This window comes from Neomonachus schauinslandi, chromosome 3, assembly GCF_002201575.2.
Source record: "Neomonachus schauinslandi chromosome 3, ASM220157v2, whole genome shotgun sequence".
Classification (NCBI taxonomy): Eukaryota; Metazoa; Chordata; class Mammalia; order Carnivora; family Phocidae; genus Neomonachus; species Neomonachus schauinslandi.
Window position 1 is genome coordinate 62915930 of NC_058405.1, and position 19973 is coordinate 62935902.

At 42.8% G+C, this 19973-nt stretch overlaps 1 protein-coding gene across 1 annotated transcript in view; it reads left to right on the forward strand.

Annotated features, from left to right (window-relative positions):
* The first annotated feature begins 296 nt into the window (after nucleotides 1-296).
* Nucleotides 297-19973, forward strand: part of LHFPL6 (LHFPL tetraspan subfamily member 6) — a 240816-nt gene continuing 221139 nt past the window's right edge. Inside the window, exons 1-2 of the mRNA XM_044913190.1 lie at nucleotides 297-619; nucleotides 2141-2710. Of these exons, the coding sequence (XP_044769125.1) occupies nucleotides 2326-2710 (385 nt within the window). The 5' untranslated portion in view covers nucleotides 297-619; nucleotides 2141-2325. The remainder of the gene's footprint in view (nucleotides 620-2140; nucleotides 2711-19973) is intronic.

Sequence of the window (19973 nt, forward strand, 5' to 3'; positions counted from 1 at the left end):
CAACCAGGGAACGTGTCTGGTCTCCCGCGGCCCCTCGGGAGCACCGAGAGGACCGGCAACTTTCTCCCCTACTTCTCCGTCTGCGTGCCTCCCCGCCCTCCCCTTGGCAGGAGTCGCGGCGAGTAGAGGGCGGGAGGGGGCGCGGGCTGGGGGAGCCGCTCGAGCTGCCCCCGGGACGGGCGGGGACTCCCGAGTCCCGCGCGGCCGCGCCGCGTCCCCGTTCCGCCGGCCGTGGGTCCCCGGGCGCGGGAGGGGAGGGGACAGGAGAAAGAGGAGGGCCGGGCCGCCGAGGGGAGGAGGCGGTGCGTGCCTCGCCTGCCAAAGGCAGCTCTGTTCCTCTGCGTGCGATCCCGGGCGCCCCGCGCGTGGCCACCGCGCTCCGCCCGAGCCGCCGCCGGAGAGCGCCGGCAGCGGGTGCTCCGCGGGTGGCGGCGCAGCCGGGCCTTCGGGAGACCCTCCGCCTCCGGCCGGACGCCGTTCTCTGCCCCGAGGCGGGCCCGGGGTGGCCGCGGCTGTTAGGACAGCGGCGAGGAGGAAGGACGCTCTTCTGCGCCGTGGATGTTCCGCCAGCGGAAGACGGCAAGTTGTGTGCGCGCCTCGGCCGCCGCCCGCCAGCCGTGTGAGTAGAGCGCTGGCTGCCCGGCGCCGCGGGCTCCGCTCTCTCCCCGCGCCCCCTGCTCCCCCGCCGCCGGAGTCGGGCTGCTCCCGGCTCCGGACTTCCTGAGCCCCGCGGCGCGGTCTGCTTTCCCTGCCGCCGCGTCCGGTGTCGGCGGCTGCCTCCGGGGGGTGCTGCCTTCCCGTGCTTTCCCCTCCCTTCGGGCGGGCCGGCAGGAAAATGCCCCTCTTCCCCCTTCGGGGCTCAGGGATCATAGGGTGTCGTCCAGGGTGGGGCCATTGCGAGGGGCCGACTATGGGCTTGGCCTCACCTCGGGGCGCCTCACCCTAGCTCCAGATGAGAGCCTTCTTCCCCCCAGGCTGCCCCCCCCCCGTCCCCCCGCATCTCCCCCAGCCTCATGGCCCAGGCAGACCAAGTTCAGCGGCTAACGCTGACGCTGACCGCAGTTGACAAGATTAAAAAAGAAAAAAAGTAGTTGGAGCTTCCCTGGAGTGACACACTGGACTGGAAATGGGGCGGCGGGTGGGGAGGAAACGGTAGGGGTGAGGGTTGGGTTAAGGGGAGAGGCGAGGGAGAGGGAATTTGCTGTGGACACTGAGAAGCTGGAGTTACAGGTTCTGGGAATGGAACTGTGGGGTGCATGGCTCTGCTTCTGTATTCATTTCTTTATGGAAAGTGTGGGAAATGGTTCAAGAACTCCTTTTGAAAGGAAGGGAGGGGTGGAAGTCAATGCGGTTGAACTATTTGAATGACTGGGGTTCCATGTGGAGTACTGGAAAGTGTGGATTACTTTTCAGATTAGACACTGACAATCGTTCAGCGGGAGAGATAGTCCTAACAATTTTATTGGAACCAATGAATCAGAAGGAAGTCATACACAGCCTTTCTTTCATTTCCACTAGGAGAAAGAAGGGAGTTAGGACTGCGGGAATTCACAAATACTACTGAATGAGTACGGGGAATGACCAATAGTTCCATCCATTCTATGTGCCTAGACAGTCCCTAGTATTTGTTGAATTTATGGTGCTCGGCCACTGTGAAAATTATCCTAATTATTTTGTTTGGGCTCGTGCAGAGTTAATGCACCTTAAAGGGACATGGAAAAGTTGCTACAAATTATGAGCATGAACTTGCAAGCCAAATAAACAAACCATGGCATGGTTCACTTTATTCTAATATTTGGAATCATGTTTACTGCTAGTAAAAATGCTATATTACTTTTACTGCAAGCATGTGAAATAAATTCACTGACTTGGCAAATAGAAGCCATGCATTTCTTTAAGTAAATAGCTGTCAGAGTTAATTTGGGAGCATTTATGGGAGATAAAGACATGAAAAAGCTTTGAGCTAGTTTGACAAAACTTGAATTGTGGACAAGTTTCTAGGGAGAATTAGTTCTTCCCACTTTTGAAGTGTTGAGGCAAGTTTGAATGTTTATTCATTGAGAGTTGAAGCCCAACTGAATTGGTGTTATCGTTTCTCTAAAAACATTTAACTTTTAATATTTATTTATTGTCTTGCCAGGGACCATCGTCCTTACCACAGAGGTTGGAAAGTTGATGGCCAGGAAGACTGAAGATCCCTTCTGTTGCTAGACACCCCCCATTACCGAAGTGTGGACTACCTGCCATTCCCTGGTGGTTTCACGCCTTCCCTCACTCCTGCAGTCCCAGAACAGTTACTGTGGGTCCCCGTTGCCCTGTTGAAAGATGGCATCCAGCCTGACTTGTACCGGGGTGATCTGGGCTTTGCTCTCCTTTCTTTGTGCTGCCACCTCCTGTGTGGGATTCTTCATGCCTTACTGGCTCTGGGGATCACAGTTGGGCAAGTCTGTGTCCTTCGGTACTTTCCGGAGGTGCTCCTATCCTGTGCATGATGAGAGCCGGCAGATGATGGTGATGGTGGAGGAATGTGGGCGCTACGCCTCCTTCCAGGGCATCCCCAGTGCAGAATGGAGGATCTGTACCATCGTGACGGGCCTGGGCTGTGGCCTCCTCCTCCTGGTGGCTCTCACTGCCCTCATGGGTTGCTGTGTGTCGGAGCTCATCTCCAGGACGGTGGGAAGAGTGGCTGGAGGAATTCAGTTTCTGGGGGGTAAGTGACTTGTTCAGTTTGACTTGTTTCCTGGAATCCCAAAGCAATATTGAAAATGATGTAGTGGTCGTCTGCTGAAATCCTTATAATTGCCACTTGGAATGCTCTGGAGAAATAGACATGGGATGGCTTTGGTGATAGACTGACAGAGTCAATGATTTTTTTTTTTTTTTTTTACTGGAATAGCTTTAAAACTTGAAAAGATCTTAATTTCTGTACATCCTTAGACATATATATGTCATTGGCCTCCTAAGTACAACCTATATGAGGTGGTAACATGGAGATTGTTTATAATGTAGTAGGGGAGATAGTTTAGATTTTATAACTTCCTGCTCTCCTTGTTCGACAGTAAGCAATTAGATTATCTGTGTCTTACTGGCATCTTCAGGTCTTTAGAGATGAAAAGTAGAAAAGGTTTTTGAGTCAACATTGCTGTCATAAGCCTTTAATACTCTTTGGCAGGTATAAAATTGACCCTTGATGAACCTTAAACTATATTTCTAAATAAATGATTACGGTTTTAAATGAGAGATCAGTTTTACATGAACAACTATGGATTTCATTCTGCTACAAATACAGCTGTAGGCTTAATTATCTTGTTAGGATTTAACTTCCCTGGATGCTCTTGCTGTGAAGAAAGAAAAAAATAGCGAATACTGAGTGCTTGTCCCAAATGGACTGGAGAGTCTCACTAACACCAGAAAAGGTTTGATTTTTACTTGGGTTTCCTCCAACAAGTATTACTTCAATATCTCTGGTCATATGGTTTTAATTATATTTTATATATTTTCCACTGCGCTTTTCACTTCCATTCTTCAAACTGACGGGCTGAACTTGTCTGATTTATTGTCCGTCCTGGTAAAATATGACAACCTGTAGATAGCACAGAATGAAGGGAAATAGGAAGCCAGGAAAATGTATAAAATGTATTTGTAACTTCATTACAAAGTAAAAGTCTGTTCCTCTTCGATGTGGGGTTTACTTACAGTCTTTTGTGAAAAATCCAGAAGAAGAATCCAGAAGAAAAAAAAAATTGAAATGGATAGGTCTCAGATAGACCCTGTTGGAGAAACCCCAACACATGATTGCGGGTTATTTTATTTTATTTTATTTTTTTATTTTTTTATTTTTTTAAAGATTTTATTTATTTATTTGAGAGAGAGAATGAGAGAGAGAGAGAGCATGAGAGGGGAGAGGGTCAGAGGGAGAAGCAGACTCCCCGCCGAGCAGGGAGCCCGATGTGGGACTCGATCTTGGAACTCCAGGATCATGACCTGAGCCGAAGGCAGTCGCTTAACCAACTGAGCCACCCAGGCACCCCGGGTTATTTTAATAGAACACTTTCAAGTAACATTTTGAATAAGAAAATCCTTGCACTAAAAAGGCAAGGGGCCAAAAAGGTTTGTGTTTTAAAACAAATGACAGAGTTGCTTGCAGTTCTTTATTCCTGTACTGGATTAATGCTGTTCTCATCTGTGTTTTTCCCTGAAGTTTTGCATCTCACTCCGCCCTAGGAGCAGTTTGGGGGACTTAACTGTCCTTTCTTTGGTGTTTCAGTGTTCAACATTGAGCTAAAGTCATGTGTATGATATATATATATATATATATATGCGTATGTATGTATGTGAATATATATACATTCATATAGAAATATAGTAAAATGATTAGAAAACACAAAGAGGTCATTGAAAGCCGAGATAGAAATCCAGAATTTGAAAACTTTTTGATACCACAGATTTCAGAAATAGAATTAATGCCAGGAGTATTTAAAATTTGTTTTTCTTTAAGAGTAAACTTGATTTGCTGTTTGTGTTTCACTTGGCTAAGGAAAAATGCTTAAGCAGTTTCTTTTTCTCCTCTTATGGTTAATATTACTTTCCATTTTTCCTTCATTTTAGGGCAGGGAATGCTATTATTTCTGGCAGGACAGGAAAATGCTTACAAAGAGAAATCAGTTTTTACTGATTATCTTTAAATGTACAATGAAGGAAGGCAACAGGAAGTGAATCTGAGACCCATGAGATTTATGCTTCCCTCTTTAAGCTATGTACAGAATTTTTGGAATGATATAGAGCTAAATGTTTTATTTTACAGAAAACTCAAGGGGAAAGATCACTGGGGAAGTTATGTATATTTTTAAAAGTAACTTTCCCCCCCTTTGTACATGCTTTTCATGAACTCTGCTTGGCAAGAGTCACTGACATTAAGCTAAGGATATAGTTTATTATTAGCAGTTTGATATTCTCTCCTTTCTCATATATATTTCTCCTACCTGCCAAAAGATAATTATGAACGTAAAACCTAAAAGAGTTTTTTTCTGACTAGAACCTCTTGAGGGCACAAGTAAGTAAATACATCCCATTACTCAAGATTTAGAGTAAATTTAGAAAGAAAAAATGACTCGAGTTATGGAAAAGGTTTTGAAGAACCTGCCATTTGTCACTATTGCTTAATGGTAGACGAGTTAAAAAAAAAAAAAAGCTTCCAAAAGAATTCTTCCTGTTATTCATTCCATAATTGTTTGGGGTTTTATGCATAAAAACTTAAGTGGTCAGTAATTTTATTTTATGAAATTTTTCATAAAATGGGCCAGTTTCATAAAGACTGCAAAATACCAAGCCAGTGGGTTCTTATGCATTCCAGAGATGGCCCTGCTTTCGAAATACAGTCAACATACAGTGAACTCTGCTATAAGGCGGATTCTCTTACTAAAAATGATTCACCCAAAGGGGTTATGTTTAGCTAAAGTTAGGGTTGCTCCAAAAACAACAGGAAGCAGGAGAATGGCAAAGTACAGAGGCGTCCTGCTTACCCCCGCCTGCTGTGTCTGGAGTTTGCACATATGGTGTAACATCAGGCAGTGAAGCCCCTGCAGTACGTTGGAACTAGTTAAAGGACAAAGTGTCAACCTTAATTTTGAATTGTCTTGCTGTGGTTGGTTAGAGGTTAAAATGTCACCTGCCAACTGGCAGAGCAAGGCAAGACAGGACTGTTGCGTATGACATTTGCCCCCCGTCGAGGAGTACTTCAAGGAATCAATGACTCGTGCTCTTCTTGGGGCAACTTGTACAGCAACTTCAATTGGCACATCTCCATCTTATGTTTCACGTCATGTTTCTGTCAGAAGTTTTTCGAAAACTGGCCTTGGTTGAGTTTTACCTGCAATTGAGGTTTTATTTTTATTTCTTTTATTTTTTTAAATTTTATTCATTTATTTGAGAGAGAGAGCGTGAGTGAGAGAGCAGCAGAGGGAGAGGGAGAAGCAGGCTTCCCACCGAGCAGGGAGCATGACGTGGGGCTCGATCCCAGGACCCTGAGATCCTGACCTGAGCCGAAGGCAGACGCTTAACCGACTGAGCCACCCAGGTGCCCTTCAATTGAGTTTTTAAAAGGCATGCCAAGAGCCTCGGAGAAATAGTGTATAATAAAAATGGGTCCATGCATATCGGATGGTGATGGTGCTAGGAGAAAACAGGTTTTCGTGTTGGGTTCGTTTGTTGAATATAAAATTGTGTGCTTTTGGGCGCCTGGGTGGCTCAGTCGTTAATCATCTGCATTTGGCTTAGGTCATGATCTCAGGGTCCTGGGATCGAGCCCCGCAACGGGCTCCCTGCTCGGTGGGAAGCCTGCTTCTCCCTCTCCCACTCCCCCTGCTTGTGTTCCTGCTCTCGCTCTCTCTCTCTCTGTCAAATAAATAAATAAATAAAATCTTTAAAAAAAAAATTATGTGCTTTCAGGGACTGCTGTAGTCATGAAGTCCTTCTACAAAATTTTTAAACGTCAGTATCATACTTTTAATGCATGTGTTAGGGAAATGCCTTATTTGCGTGCTCTGTCAATAGAACATGGGGCAACGTTGTGAAGACAGATCAGGTCTGCCTGTAAGTTCTCTAACTGGTGCCTGTGAACGTCAGGATCTGAGTGTGCACATCTAGTCCTAAGAAACTGCTTGCTGCTGTCATTAAGGGGCACGGATGGAAGTCCCAAATTTATACTGTGTCACATTTAGCTTAAACGTGTGTCACGTGTATGTATAAAGTGGGTAGTCAGCAGCAAACAACGACCTTTCCAGTTCGGAAGGTGCTCTGTTCTGAGAAGCAAGGGGAGACCATCTTCTCAACTAATTGATAGTTAAGTGCTGCTGAAGACAGTAATGATGACGGAGTGTTTCTTTGAGCATCCCTTGCTCTGTGTGCTGAAGGTATCACTGCCTTTCCAGAGTCCCCTCACAGTAGGGTCCCACCCGAAGCTGTCTGTCATCCCTTTAGGATGAGGGCTCACGACTCTCCTTCCCTTGCTCCCCTTTAAACCTGACTTGTCATGTGATATGCCACCTTGTGCTTTCCTTCTTTCTGGCTGTCATGCATCAGGATCACCCAGGACTTTCAAGATAGATTGCTGGGGCCCACCCAGAACTCTGATTCAGTCAGTTTGGGGAGAGGCCCGATACTTTGCATTTCTAACAAGTTTCCAGATGATGCTGGTTTTGAGCCCCCAGCCCTAGAACCCTGTTCTAAGTTAACCATTTCGTATTTTAGAAACATGTGACTTCTGGGAGATGGTTTACTTTCAGGAGTTAGTTAATGTTTACTTGTGTTATAATCTGATATAAACTTCTGTAATTGGGCTGTGGAAAGATCTGTATCGTCTTATTGGCTGAGGACATCCTTGTTCTATCTCTCCCTGTTTTTGTCACAGAAAATCATTTTCCTCAATCTTAATATGTACTATATACATGTTATAATTGTAATATGGACATTATATAATATAGACATATATATATTCTTTCATTTACCATTCCTCTATGACACAAACAAGATTTTATAGATGGGACAACTCAAAAAAGACCTTCGTACACCCTCTGTAGTTTTCATGCGGTGGATTTTCAGTCACAAATTTCTCACTGACAGACGTGAAGACCATACTGCAGCCCAGAGAGATGGGTGAAGACAGCCCTTGACCAACTCCATAAAGCCATGTGTGTCTTGCAAACGCAGAATGACTAGGCCAGGAGGACACTCAGGAGCCAGCCAGTCAGAGCTTCTGCCGGTAGGCAAGATGGCACTTCAGTTGGCTCTGACTAAGGAATGGGTCTCCTGATCTTAGACATCTGTAGGGAAAAAGATGATGCACTCTTGCTGAAGAGTGGTCCTTTCTAGGGCCACAAACCACTCCTTTCCGCACAGTCGTATGTCCCACATACATTGCTCATTGAGAGGAACAGGCTGCGGATGGAAGCTAGGCAGTGTGGCAGCATGAGCAGGGCTTTGGCAGCCAGGAAGGGGCGAGAGGGAGCGGCAGTGTGGACAACCGACAGCGAACACCTCAGGTGCCATCCACTCTGAGCTCTGCACTCGTTAAGGGCAGGGATGTCAATGAATCAGCTGATCTTTCATAAAACCTAAAATACCAAATTTTATATGTGTGTATTTAATGTTTTAAAATTACATTTTCAAATAGCCATAGTCACCAGTTTTCTTTTTTTTTTTTTAAGATTTTATTTATTTATTTGAGAGAGAGTGAGAGAGAGAGAACATGGGGGGGCAGGGGCAGAGGGAGAGGGAGAAGCAGACTCACTGCTGAGCAGGAAGCCCGATGCGGGGCTCGATCCCAGGACTCCAGGATCCTGACCTGAGCTGAAGGCAGACACTTAACTGACTGAGCCACCCAGGTGCCCTACCAGTTTTCTTCTTTTACATACTTTTTTTTTTTTTTTTTCCCCAGAAGAACTTGTACTTCTAAGGCTTACTTTGGAAAGTTTTTTATGGTTTTCAAATTTTCCTATGAAGCTTTCAAGTTCTCCATATCAATCACTGACATCAAAATTCAATACAATATCCTTAATTCCCTAGTGGGCCTTCAAGTGCCCTAGGAGTTTATTTCTCTGGGAGAGTCCAGCTCTGTCTCAGACAGTCTGATTCGTAGGCAGGTCTGGGTGGGGCCCAGGTGAAGCCCTTTTAACGGACTCCCCAGAGGTTCTAGAACACAGATGGTCCCAAGGCCACATTTTGGGAAACAGGACCCAATTTTATGCACTTCAAACCTCATATAATACCAGTGTTGTGGGCCTAGGCTTACGTCCACCACGAAGTGAAATATGGATTATCAATCTCTTTCTATCCATAGTTATTTTGGAGATAATATGATATAAGCAGCAAAATATCATAACTAATGTAGGAACAGACCAGTTTATAGCTGTGTTCTCCCTGATCTTAGAGATTTTGGGTGTTACTGGTGGCTAGTCAGTCCTGTGTATACACTCAGAAGGCAGAAGGACCAAATCTTTTCCACACTATGCTTAGATAAAGACTATTTTGATTTGTGACTTCACCTGCAAATTACAAACCTGCTATCATTTCTTGTGCTGTGTTTGCATCCTTCAACCGGAGAGTGTGTTGTTTATGTTCTGTGAGGGTGTGCTGGACTCTCTGGTTTCTTTACTGCCAAGTGTACTCCATTTTTACCTATTTTGAATTACAGGTTTTTTACTTCCTAAGTTTGTATTTGTGAAAAAAAAATGCTAATGGTAATAATTGGTTAAAATGGTGGAAGAAAGAGTTATCCATTGCACTTGGGTCTATCATGTGAGCAGCTAGGCAAGCCTTTTAACCTAGAATTATTTAGATTGATGTTTTCGACAGGCTCCAAGTCTTCATTTACTTTATGCAGAGTAGAGTCTTTCCAAGAGAGTCGCTTGATTTTTAGCTTCCTTCCCTTTGGTACCACCAGCTAACATAGCCATACCTAGATACTGCTGAGGCCAGGGTTAGCATGGGTTAGTCAGCCTCTCTAACACAGAGATTGCACATTGGTTCACCGTCAGGTAAAAATGCGTTGTCATTCACAAAGAAAGCAAACTGAGGAACGTGATTCAAAACTATTCCTATTAAAAAAAAAAAACAATAACAACCCTCAAAACACACTCTGGAGAGCTTTACATCATCCTCTGTGATATCATGAGATGCATAAAATCTGCGCTCAGGACACAGTAACCATCGGTGCCTTGTAGTACTTGACCTCTCCAGCTATCTGCAGCTGGGCAAGAGTGTCTTATGGTGTGTGCTGGTTGTAGTCGGAAAGACTACAAGCCTCAGGTTCAACACTTATTCATGGATGTCATTAAAGGTCATCTTTTTTTTCTTAAGATATCACCCTCAGTGCGTTCTGAGGGACACTGATTCCTGGGTGTACCAATAGATGTTAACAGGAAAAAGCAAACAGGAACAAATAGATTTGAGAAATATTTGGTTATGGAAAATTAATCCATTTCATTACAGCAAAACTCACAGAGCATTCAGGATGTTGTCTATTACCAATCTCCTGGGAGGAATGGGGAGGGTGTAGTATTAAGTGTTTAACTAATTTATTTAGGCCCAGCATCCTGAAGGGACCAGTAATCTACAGAACTTCCTTCATTCTCATTTTATCCCAGTGAGGCAGGCAATTTATTCTTTTTCACAGCTGAGAACACTGAACTTCAGAGAGTGACACCCAAAGTTATCCCATTAGTTATTGTTTGTGCTGTGAATGCTATCACCCATGGTAAAGTACAACATTTTTTACTGTTCCTTGGTCCTCTGTTTATGCTTGTAGTACGATAAAACCACTTGTAGTAACACAATCTAGCAACTTTTTGCCAATTCTCAAAAAATGTTTTATAGGGGCGCCTGGGTGGCTCAGTCGTTAAGCATCTGCCTTTGGCTCAGGTCATGATCCCAGGGTTCTGGGATCGAGCCCGTGTTGGGCTCCCTGCTCTGCTCGGCAGGGAGTCTGCTTCTCCCTCTCCCTCTGACCCCCCACCTCTGGCTTGCGCACTCTCTTACTTTCTCTCTCTCAAATAAATAAATAAAATCTTTTAAAAAATGCATTGCGGGTTAATGTTAATAATGTAATATGCAGTAGAGAGGCCATTAGGGGAGGATGCCAAAACATTTGACCAACATCTCTCAACAATTATTTAACAGAAGACTGTTATCTTTCATTATTACATGCTGGCCGAGTTTTCTAGTGTAAGTGCCCCATTGTTAAGGCTAAAGATAATGTTAATTCCAGAGGACACACGTCTTAGATAACAAAACCAAGGACCTTGTATCTGTCTATAGATAATATTTAACGTTGTCAATCTTCATTATTAAAATGTTTGTGATAGAAAAAAATAGAGTTCGAGGTAGATCACTGGGAAGGAGTCTAGGGATTTCCCAGGGACTTCTGAATGGTTATTTTCAGAAGATCACGAGGTTGGATTCAACATTGCTCTAGTTCTGGTGCATTGATATTGCTGACTAATTATTGAGGGATCTGTTACCTTCTTTATATGGTAGATGTCATACCAGCTAGTGATTTGCTTTTACAGTTCATGAAGCTCAAAGGTAATGTAAGCGCCAGCACTGACCTGCTTATAACTCTACTAAATAATTTCCCCTTCATGTGTCTCATACTTTCAATAATCAGGCAATACCAGCTACTTTGATGTACTGAAATATGTATAAAAATATTGTTGGATAAAAAGAGAGTTCTATTTTATGGTTCTCTGTTTTTCTTGTATGTCTTATGTCTTCAAATAGAACAAGAACTAAGACTTACAATTTTCTCCTAGCCCTACAGTGACTAGGATAGCAAATGTCGTCTTATATGTTCAATTAGTATTTGATGATGTACTATTTAGTTTTAATTATTTACTAGCAACATTTTTATCTATAAGGTGTGACCTTGTTCTTTCCTATCTCACAGAAATATTTCAGAGATGAAATAAAGTAATGCAGCGAATATGAGGACATTTAAAGCAGTGTCTCCTTATGATGTCCCTGCATGATGTTAGTCTTTGGGAAAAAAGTGTTCTGTGGTCATCTGTGTTGAAATGATGCTGCATAATACAAAGCACACTTTAAAAGCTCTGAGTGAGCCTTGTTAATTTTCTGCTATAAAGAAAGCAGCTGCTATGGTCTGAAAATGTTGTCCTTCCCCCCACCCCAATTCATTTGTTGAGGTCCTGATTTCCAATGTGATGGTAGTAGGAGGTGAGGCCTTTGGGAGGTGATGAGGTCATGAGGGTGGAGCCTTCATGAATGAGATTAATGCCGCTGTGACAGAAATCAGACAGTTTCCTTGCTCCTTCTGAAGCCTGTCAAGGATACAATAAGAGAGCCTCCACCAGCCACACTGGCACTTTAATCTTGGACTTCCAGCCTCCACAACTGTGGGAAATAAATTTCTGGTGTTTATAAGCCACTCAGCCTGTGGTATTTTGTTATTGCAGCCCCAGTGGACTAAGCTACTATCTGCTTAACACTGTGTTTCACAAACTTACTTGGGAATGGCAGAGTCCTACTTACCTGTAATAGGCGATAAGATCTCTTTGAATTAATGGTCAACAGAATAAGCTTTGGGAAATGCTGAGTTAAAATACATTGTAAATCCAGGGAATTAGTGTTTATGGGCATTTAACAGTATTGAGTGCCTATTATATGCCAAATAATGTGCTAGCTGTTGGGATACAAATTGAGATAAAATCCCTGCTATTAAGGAGCCCACAGTCTTTTTTTTTTATAGTGTTTTTTTATTGAACTATAATTAACATACGAAGTTATATTAATTTTAAGCATACAATACAGTGATTGGACAATTCTATATATTACTTGGTGCTCACCACAATAAGTGTAGTTATTATCTGTCACCAAACAACATTATTACAATATTATTGACTATATTCCCTATGCTGTACTTTTCTTCTTCTTGACTTATTTATTTTATAACTGGAAGTTTGTATTTCTTAATCTTTTTTCATCTGTTTCACCTATCCACTCATCCATCTCCCCTCTGGCAACCACCAGTTTGTTCTCTGTATTTATGAGTCTTTTTTTTTTTTTGGCTTATTTGTTTTTTTATATTCCACATATAAGTGAAATTAATATTTGTCTTTCTCTGAATTATTTCACTAGCATAACGCCCCTTAGGTCTGTCTACATTGTCACGAATGGCAAGATTTCATTCTTTTTTTTATGGCTCAGTAATATTCCATTGTATATATTTACCACATCTTCTTTATCTATTCATCTATCGGGGGACCCTTGGGCAGCTTCCATATCTTGGCTATTGTAAATGATGCTGCAGCAAACTTAGCAAACTTAGATCTTTTCTACTTAGCATTCTTGTTTTCTTTGGGTCAATACCCAGCAGTGGAATTACTGGGTCATATGGTATTTCTATTTGTAATTTTTTGAGGAACCGAGGAGCTCACAGTCTTATGGAGGAAACCAACAGGTAAGGTTTAATTACCATCTAAAGGACTCATGATACCTCCACACACATCCACGTTTTGTTGAATACAACGACTAGCTGGTGAGGCTCACTCAGCAGCCAAGCGAGGTGCTTGCCAGCTATTTTCCATCCTGCCCTCCTCCCGCTTGGCCCTGTGTTGCAGGAGTCCGCATTTCCCAGAAGCCTTGGCACCTGGCATCTGGGTTGCTTCAGCCAATGGGAGACCCTTTTGGAAGAAGGGAAGCAGGGAGAAGCCAGGGTATTTCTCCCTCTCCAGCTCTTCCTTGGGCAGTATCTTCGGCAGCAGTTATCTCTGTTCCTGGAATGCCCTACCTTTTGTGGCCCCCGCTTCTGCCAGGAAGCCACTGGGATGATCTTACCCCAGCCCAGTTCTTCCAGTCCCTTTCTTCTCCCACTATCTCACCAGTTGAAAGAATGGCAGCAATTTCCTGCTGTTGCCAGTTTCTGGGTCACCTCTTTATCTCCTGTTTGGCTTTTTAGCTCTTCCATCCTCTGCGTGACCAATTTCCTATGCTCTATTAAATTGTCTATGTTCCAAATACCTTAGGATGGTTTCTGCCTCCCTGGTTGGACCCTTGCTAAAATATAATACATAATTCAAATTCCTACCTCCGGCCAGTGGAGGATCATGTCATACTGTGAACTTTTGTGATTTGCGATGAATAGACAAAAATCACAGACATTTAGTCAAGAATCGCCGGAGTCCATTGACGTGTGAAAAAAATGCTGGGGGGGGGGGCACAGCCTTCAGTCTGGAGGGATCTGCAAAGAGTTCACAGCAGAGGTGCTAGTTGAGCTGGGGTCTGCAGGGTGAGCAGAAGACTCCCTGGGCCTTCAGGCAGGAAGAACACCAAGCTCTCAAAGCCAAGGAGTTGTGAAAAAGATCTGATGTGAGTTTGGGGAATGGCCCCGTACTATAAGGAACGGGGCAGGTATGATGTGACAGAGGCTAGAAGTGGACAGGACAGACGGAGTCAGGTTGTGGAAGTCCTTGTTTCTATTCCATGGTGGGGATTCCATACTTAACTCAACTGAAACTTTTGAGTGGTTATGGGTAGAACTGACTTAAGAACTCTATCATCTGTAATCTAGTAGCCGTGAGGAGTAAGACTGATTTGGGGAATAACCAAAACCAAGAAAAGGGAGGGAGAAGCCTGTAACAACAGTCTTAGCCGGAGGTGGTGAGAGCTTCGTGGAAGTTGTTGGAATACAGAGAACAAGAGTTTGAAGACATTTCTGAAGGAAACACGTTTTTAGATGAATAGATGAGAGAATGAATGGATGTCTCAGTAATTTTGTATTTCTATAATATAAGAAACCAGACATTTTCAAAACATTTTAAAAAGTAATAAATATTGTGGTTGCCCCCACTGAATGTAGATATAATTTACTATACAACTGCACAATTTGAATATTTCTGCTTTAGGATTGTTTGCATGTTCATCTGCGTGTAAATGAGGGTTGCATCATGTGCTCAGCACATTTGGGGGCTTCGAAGAGGAGCATTTTGATGACAGCTAAAGTAACTGTCAGTGTCATGAACTTCGCTAGCTTCTCACAAGCAGACATTTTCCCTTTCTGTCCCTAAAATTGCAGAAATAACAAATGGGTAAATACATAAACAGTAAGTAGACATAAAATTGATTTTCTACATCTTATTTTCATAAAAATTGTTGACATTTTCAATTATACTTTTATTTTACCTATAAAGAAATAAATGAATGTTACTGTCAACAGGTTTATAACAAAAATTGCTGTCAGTTACCTGTAGTAAATGAATCTTTTAGCTTGGAGACCTAATAGATTACTGTCCTGGGTTAGCTAGTCATGTTACAGCTGCGTATTAAGGCAGAGCACGAATGGAAACTAGGCATCCCTTGGTTATTACCTATGAATTAATATTATCTGTGATTATTGTCTACGTTCCCTGAATCAACTGCATTGAAGGCCATGAAACACGAAATGTAGTTTTATCATTCCAGTGTAATTTATAATTCTTATATATAGGTCATATTGAATTTTTGGAAAAAAAAAAAAGAAATAGCCCTTAAGCTCTAAAATAGTCTAATGCTGTGATTAAATCTAATCCTCATCTTTAGAATGCTTCTTGGTGCAAGTCACTGTGTACGACGCAGATCTCTACCTCTCTGCTCTAGAGTTTCACTAAAACACATGCCCCTCATGTATTTAATGATGACATTACTCAGATTGTCCTCCCAGCCATCCACGAATGTGCCTTCTGTATGGGCAGCAGATAGCAGTCAATGATGGGATTGGGCACACACAGGAAACACCGGATTCCCTATGGGACCGTGGCTTTCCAGCATACATATGGCTGGAAAGGGCAAGTGTTCATGGTCAGGCTTGGTATAGCTTTTCCTTATTCCTGGCCACCATTGGCTCCCCATAACAATCCAAGCTCCCCAGATTATTTCTCATTCCCTACTATGTGTGCATAGTTGTCTTGGATACGAATATAAAATTTTCCACATTCTCTTCATGTCTAGAAGGGACCTACAATGAAGTTATTATTTTTTATGATGTGATGTATGGTTAGGATGTCATTTTTGTTGCTGTTTGTTTTGTTTTGTTTTTCCCATTTGGTGTTACATAACCTAATTTAAGTGGAAAATTATAATCCTTAGGTAAAGCCAATTCCTTATAGTCTCTATAGTCACTTCTAAGTAAGAATTAATTCTCCTAAAAGTATTCTGAGGAAGAATATCAATTTTAGCCTCAAGGGAAGTTACCCTGGTATTTACAAGGCTTAAAAGTGTAGGCATACTGGATGTGACAACATGAAGAAATATTTACTATATAGTGGTGCTTTTCTCACTCATTATTTATTTTTTTAAAAGATTTTATTTATTTATTTGAGAGAGAGAGGACACATGAGAGGGGATAGGGTCAGAGGACGAAGCAGACTCCCTGCTGAGCAGGGAGCCCTATGCAGGACTCGATCCCGGGACTCCGGGATCATGACCTGAGCCGAAGGCAGTCGCTCAACCGACTGAGCCACCCAGGCGCCCTCTCACTCATTATTCAACAAATGATTTTTGAGTGCTTACTATGTGTCAGGCTCTGTTCTAGCTGGAGATAGGATGCTGACATGGTAACGTATGGTTCCTTGTCTACCTAGAATTTTAGTAAGAGAGATGAAGATTAATCAAATACTTCCCCAAAACGACTGTAAATCCACAAACTTGATAAATGTTAGGAGGAAAGGTACATCATGGACAATCATGATCTAGATGAGGTGCCAAGGAAGGCTTTCCGAAGGAGAGCAGGTTTGAGTTGAGACTTGAAACATGGAAGAGGAGGAGGGGAGAACATGCCTGTGACGGGACCTCGGGGACGAAGCCCACCAAGTGAGCACACAGGTTGCCTCCGAGGCATCGGCAGAAAGCACAAGGGAGGGTGGGTGGATGAGGCTGAAGAGGGAGGCACTGGGAGGATTCGTGCTGAGGATCCTGTACTCAAGATACTCCTGAGATCAGAAGCCCACGAAAAGATGAAGATATTTGTGCAGGGAGATGCTGTTTATACCTATTACCTGTTTATACGAGGACTTTGTTCATTTAAGGCAAGTTACTGGAGAGTTAAGTTGAGAGGTAGCTGCTTGGAAAGCTCCTGGATTCTTCTCACTTATACCGGTCCTTTTGAGGTAGAGGTCATCATTAGTACATTTTGAAAGGAGAGAAAGTCATTGTGAATTTCTCTGTGTATTGTTTGAATGCATAAGTAGAACCAATGTCCAGGTATTTGGTTAAGGGACACAACTGTTAAAATTGTGCACCCTTCGAAGGAATGGAATGGAATGAAAAATGAGCGGAAAAGGTACCGATATGCAATCATTGTTGTTTTTTTTCATGTTGCTATAATCTATTGTGTCTACAGTTTTCCTTCATGGCATTTGGTACACTTGTAATTCCTTAATCTTTACAATTATGTGTATAACGTCTTTGCTAATCGGTTGTAATACCCCAAGGGCAGTGGCCTCCTCTGTTTTGTTTGCCACTCTATCCCTAGAGCCTAGCAAAGTGCCTGAGAGAAAATGGGCAATGAGAATTTTCTGTCTGCCTGATACTTAATATAATATGATCTGTTTGGAAAGCTACTGTATATGTATTTTTTTTGAGATTTTATTTATTTATTTGACAGAGAGAGACACAGCGAGAGAGGGAACACAAGCAGGGGGGAGAGGGAGAGGGAGAAGCAGGCTTCCCGCTGAGCAGGGAGCCCGATGCGGGGCTCGATCCTAGGACCCTGGGATCGTGACCTGAGCCGAAGGCAGACGCTTAACGACTGAGCCACCCAGGCGCCCCTACTGCATATATATTTTTAACCCAGGGCAACTTTGCAGCTATTGATCAAGATCTCACTTTGCAGAATGGCACAGGCAGTAGGCCTGTGTTGGATACTGACTTGAGTCAGACAGTATCTCACGTCAAGAGGCACAAGCTCTAATACGAGGAATTGTACGGACAAATGTGATACGGGTGCTGAGAGGATGCAGAGAGATGTTATTTGGTCAATGTCCTCAAGATCTTGCAAGAAATACATGTGGAACAGGGGAGCTTCTGCTAGTCTTCGCTAACCTTGGCTACAGACCCTGAGTCTTTTCTCCTGAGTCTTCATCACTGCCCGTCGAAAAAGTCGAAAAGGGCCAAGCAAGGGTATAATGGGTACTCTGAAATGTTTTGCTATTGATCCAATTCCTTTGTAAAATCCTTTCCCATTTGTTGGGGGTCAGCCTAGGTGCCATGTAATCACTGAATTGCGATCTTCTCCTACCTTGCTTTATAGGATCGACTCTGCCCTGATTTCCTTGTTTCCCTACCCTCCACATCCCTCAGTAAGATAAAGTCTCACCAGACTACGCTTCATTTGGGTGGGCCTTAGGGATCTACACAGTGGAGCTCTGGACTCTAGGAAATAATAAGATAGAAGAGATAGGATGAAATATCTTCAACATGATTTGGCAACTGATGCTGTTGGTGAGAATGACCTTCATTTGTGGCTCTCTGTTTTCATGTCTTTGTGTGTCTTGGAACGAGCCTGCCATTAGGAAGAGTGGGATGTCTGTAGGAGGCATGTTTTGTTGAGGCAAGGTTCTGGACAGTTTGTGGTTCAGGTTCTGGTGGGACTTCAAGGTCAAGGTCAAGTGGGTGGCTGGAACGATAAGGGTTAAATATATAGATTCATGAAAATATGTCTTTGAAAACCTTCTTAGGAGAGACTACTACTTCATTTCCTATTCATAAGGCATGACTTTAAATCCTGGCACTTCCTTTTGCCATGTGGCCGTCCTGGTTAGAAGGTAGGCTTCTAACTATGTCTAACTTAAGCATTGATTCTAAGCCACCCCTTTGGACAGCGCCGGCTGCTTAGCAGCTGCTATGCTGGTAAGATTATAGAGGAGTTTGCACTTTGTGGAACTAGATTTTATTTTTCTGGACAAAAAAAAAAAATCACAAGAAAAACCAAGGTAGGAAAAAAAAAACATTCTCCACGATGTTCACTACCCAAAGGTGCCTTGGGGAGGAGTCTAGAAATGACCATGTAGTTAAAAAAAAAAAGGAAAGGAAAGAAAAGAAAAGAAAAAAAAAAAAAAAGCAGAGGTGCAAAGGGTGAATAGTTTAACTTTTTTTTTTTGGTGACATGCATAAAGATGGCATTCTATTTTGATTGCCTGGTGGAAGAAAGGCAGTTCATTTATCTCATCCACCCACTGGTGGCTATCCTGATTATAGCCTCCTGGTAGGCACCATTTAAAATTCAGTTTGGCTCCCTGTGCCCTTGATGCTCAGTAGGTTTCATTAAATTACACAGCAGCGAGCTCTTCTTCCCTGTGTGGCACCATTTTATGTACATTTGACTTCAGTGTAATTTCAGACAATTATGCTTTGTGTGGAGTGGTTTTACCATAATCGTCTTACTGTCCAGTTAGGGCTGATCTGGGACTCTGAATCTGATGAGATTTTAAGACAGTAGAAAATATTGGAGGAGGGAAATGTTTTTATTTCCCTAGACTTGCTCTTTTTAGCTTGTTTGGCTTGTAAATTGTGGCAGATTGTTTTTGTAGCATTACTTACAGCATAAGATTAGAATAACAACAGTTTTCCCCACATGGGATGCTTCAGAATTTTACATGCAATCAGATTCTGGAAACAACTGTGTTTGTGAGACTGTAAGTAAAATAAAATGTTAGTACTTTTTTTCTTGTATTAGCAAATCTTCAAGTGCTGCCTTCTGTTCGTGTGTTCGCATTACTCTCTGGCCATATGTTGTGGTGTGAAGCAAGTGAATGCAGGATCTGGACGGACAGGGTTGAATTCTGCCACTCATCAGCTTTGTGACCTGGGCAAGTGACTGCCTCTCAGCCCCGGTTCCTTCAACTAAGACAAATAGTAACCCCCACGAGCTGGAGTTTGTGGAGCTTAAATATGCATAAGTCATGTAATATCATGAGAGTAGATGCTCAGTAACTGGTGGCTATTACTCATAGCTCATTTGCTTTAAAATTTCCAACTTAACTTTAACTTAAAAAGCTAATATGCTTCATTCATTACCCACATATTTATTGACTCCTGCTCTGTGCTAGGGAATGTTCTAGCTGTCAGGGATAAAGTAATGAGTAGAGGCAGATTAAGAAAGAATTATAAAGTGAGAACTTTGGTATACTTCCATCTGCTTTTAGTTGGCTATTGTACCCTACTGCATTTCTCCAACCACGTTTTGAACTAATAATCTTACCTACAGGTAACTTATCATCCAGGACCTCGTAAACAGACTTTGTAACTGGCTGTATTTGACAGATCATTATTTGAAGTGAAATAGATATCTGTGTAGGTATTCTCAACAACTGGACAAGTGGGTTCCCTCCCTCCCTCCCCTTTCCTTCCTTCCTTTCTTCCTTCCTTCCCTCCCTCCCTCTTTTTCTTTCTTTCTTTCTTTCTTTCTTTCTTTCTTTCTTTCTTTCTTT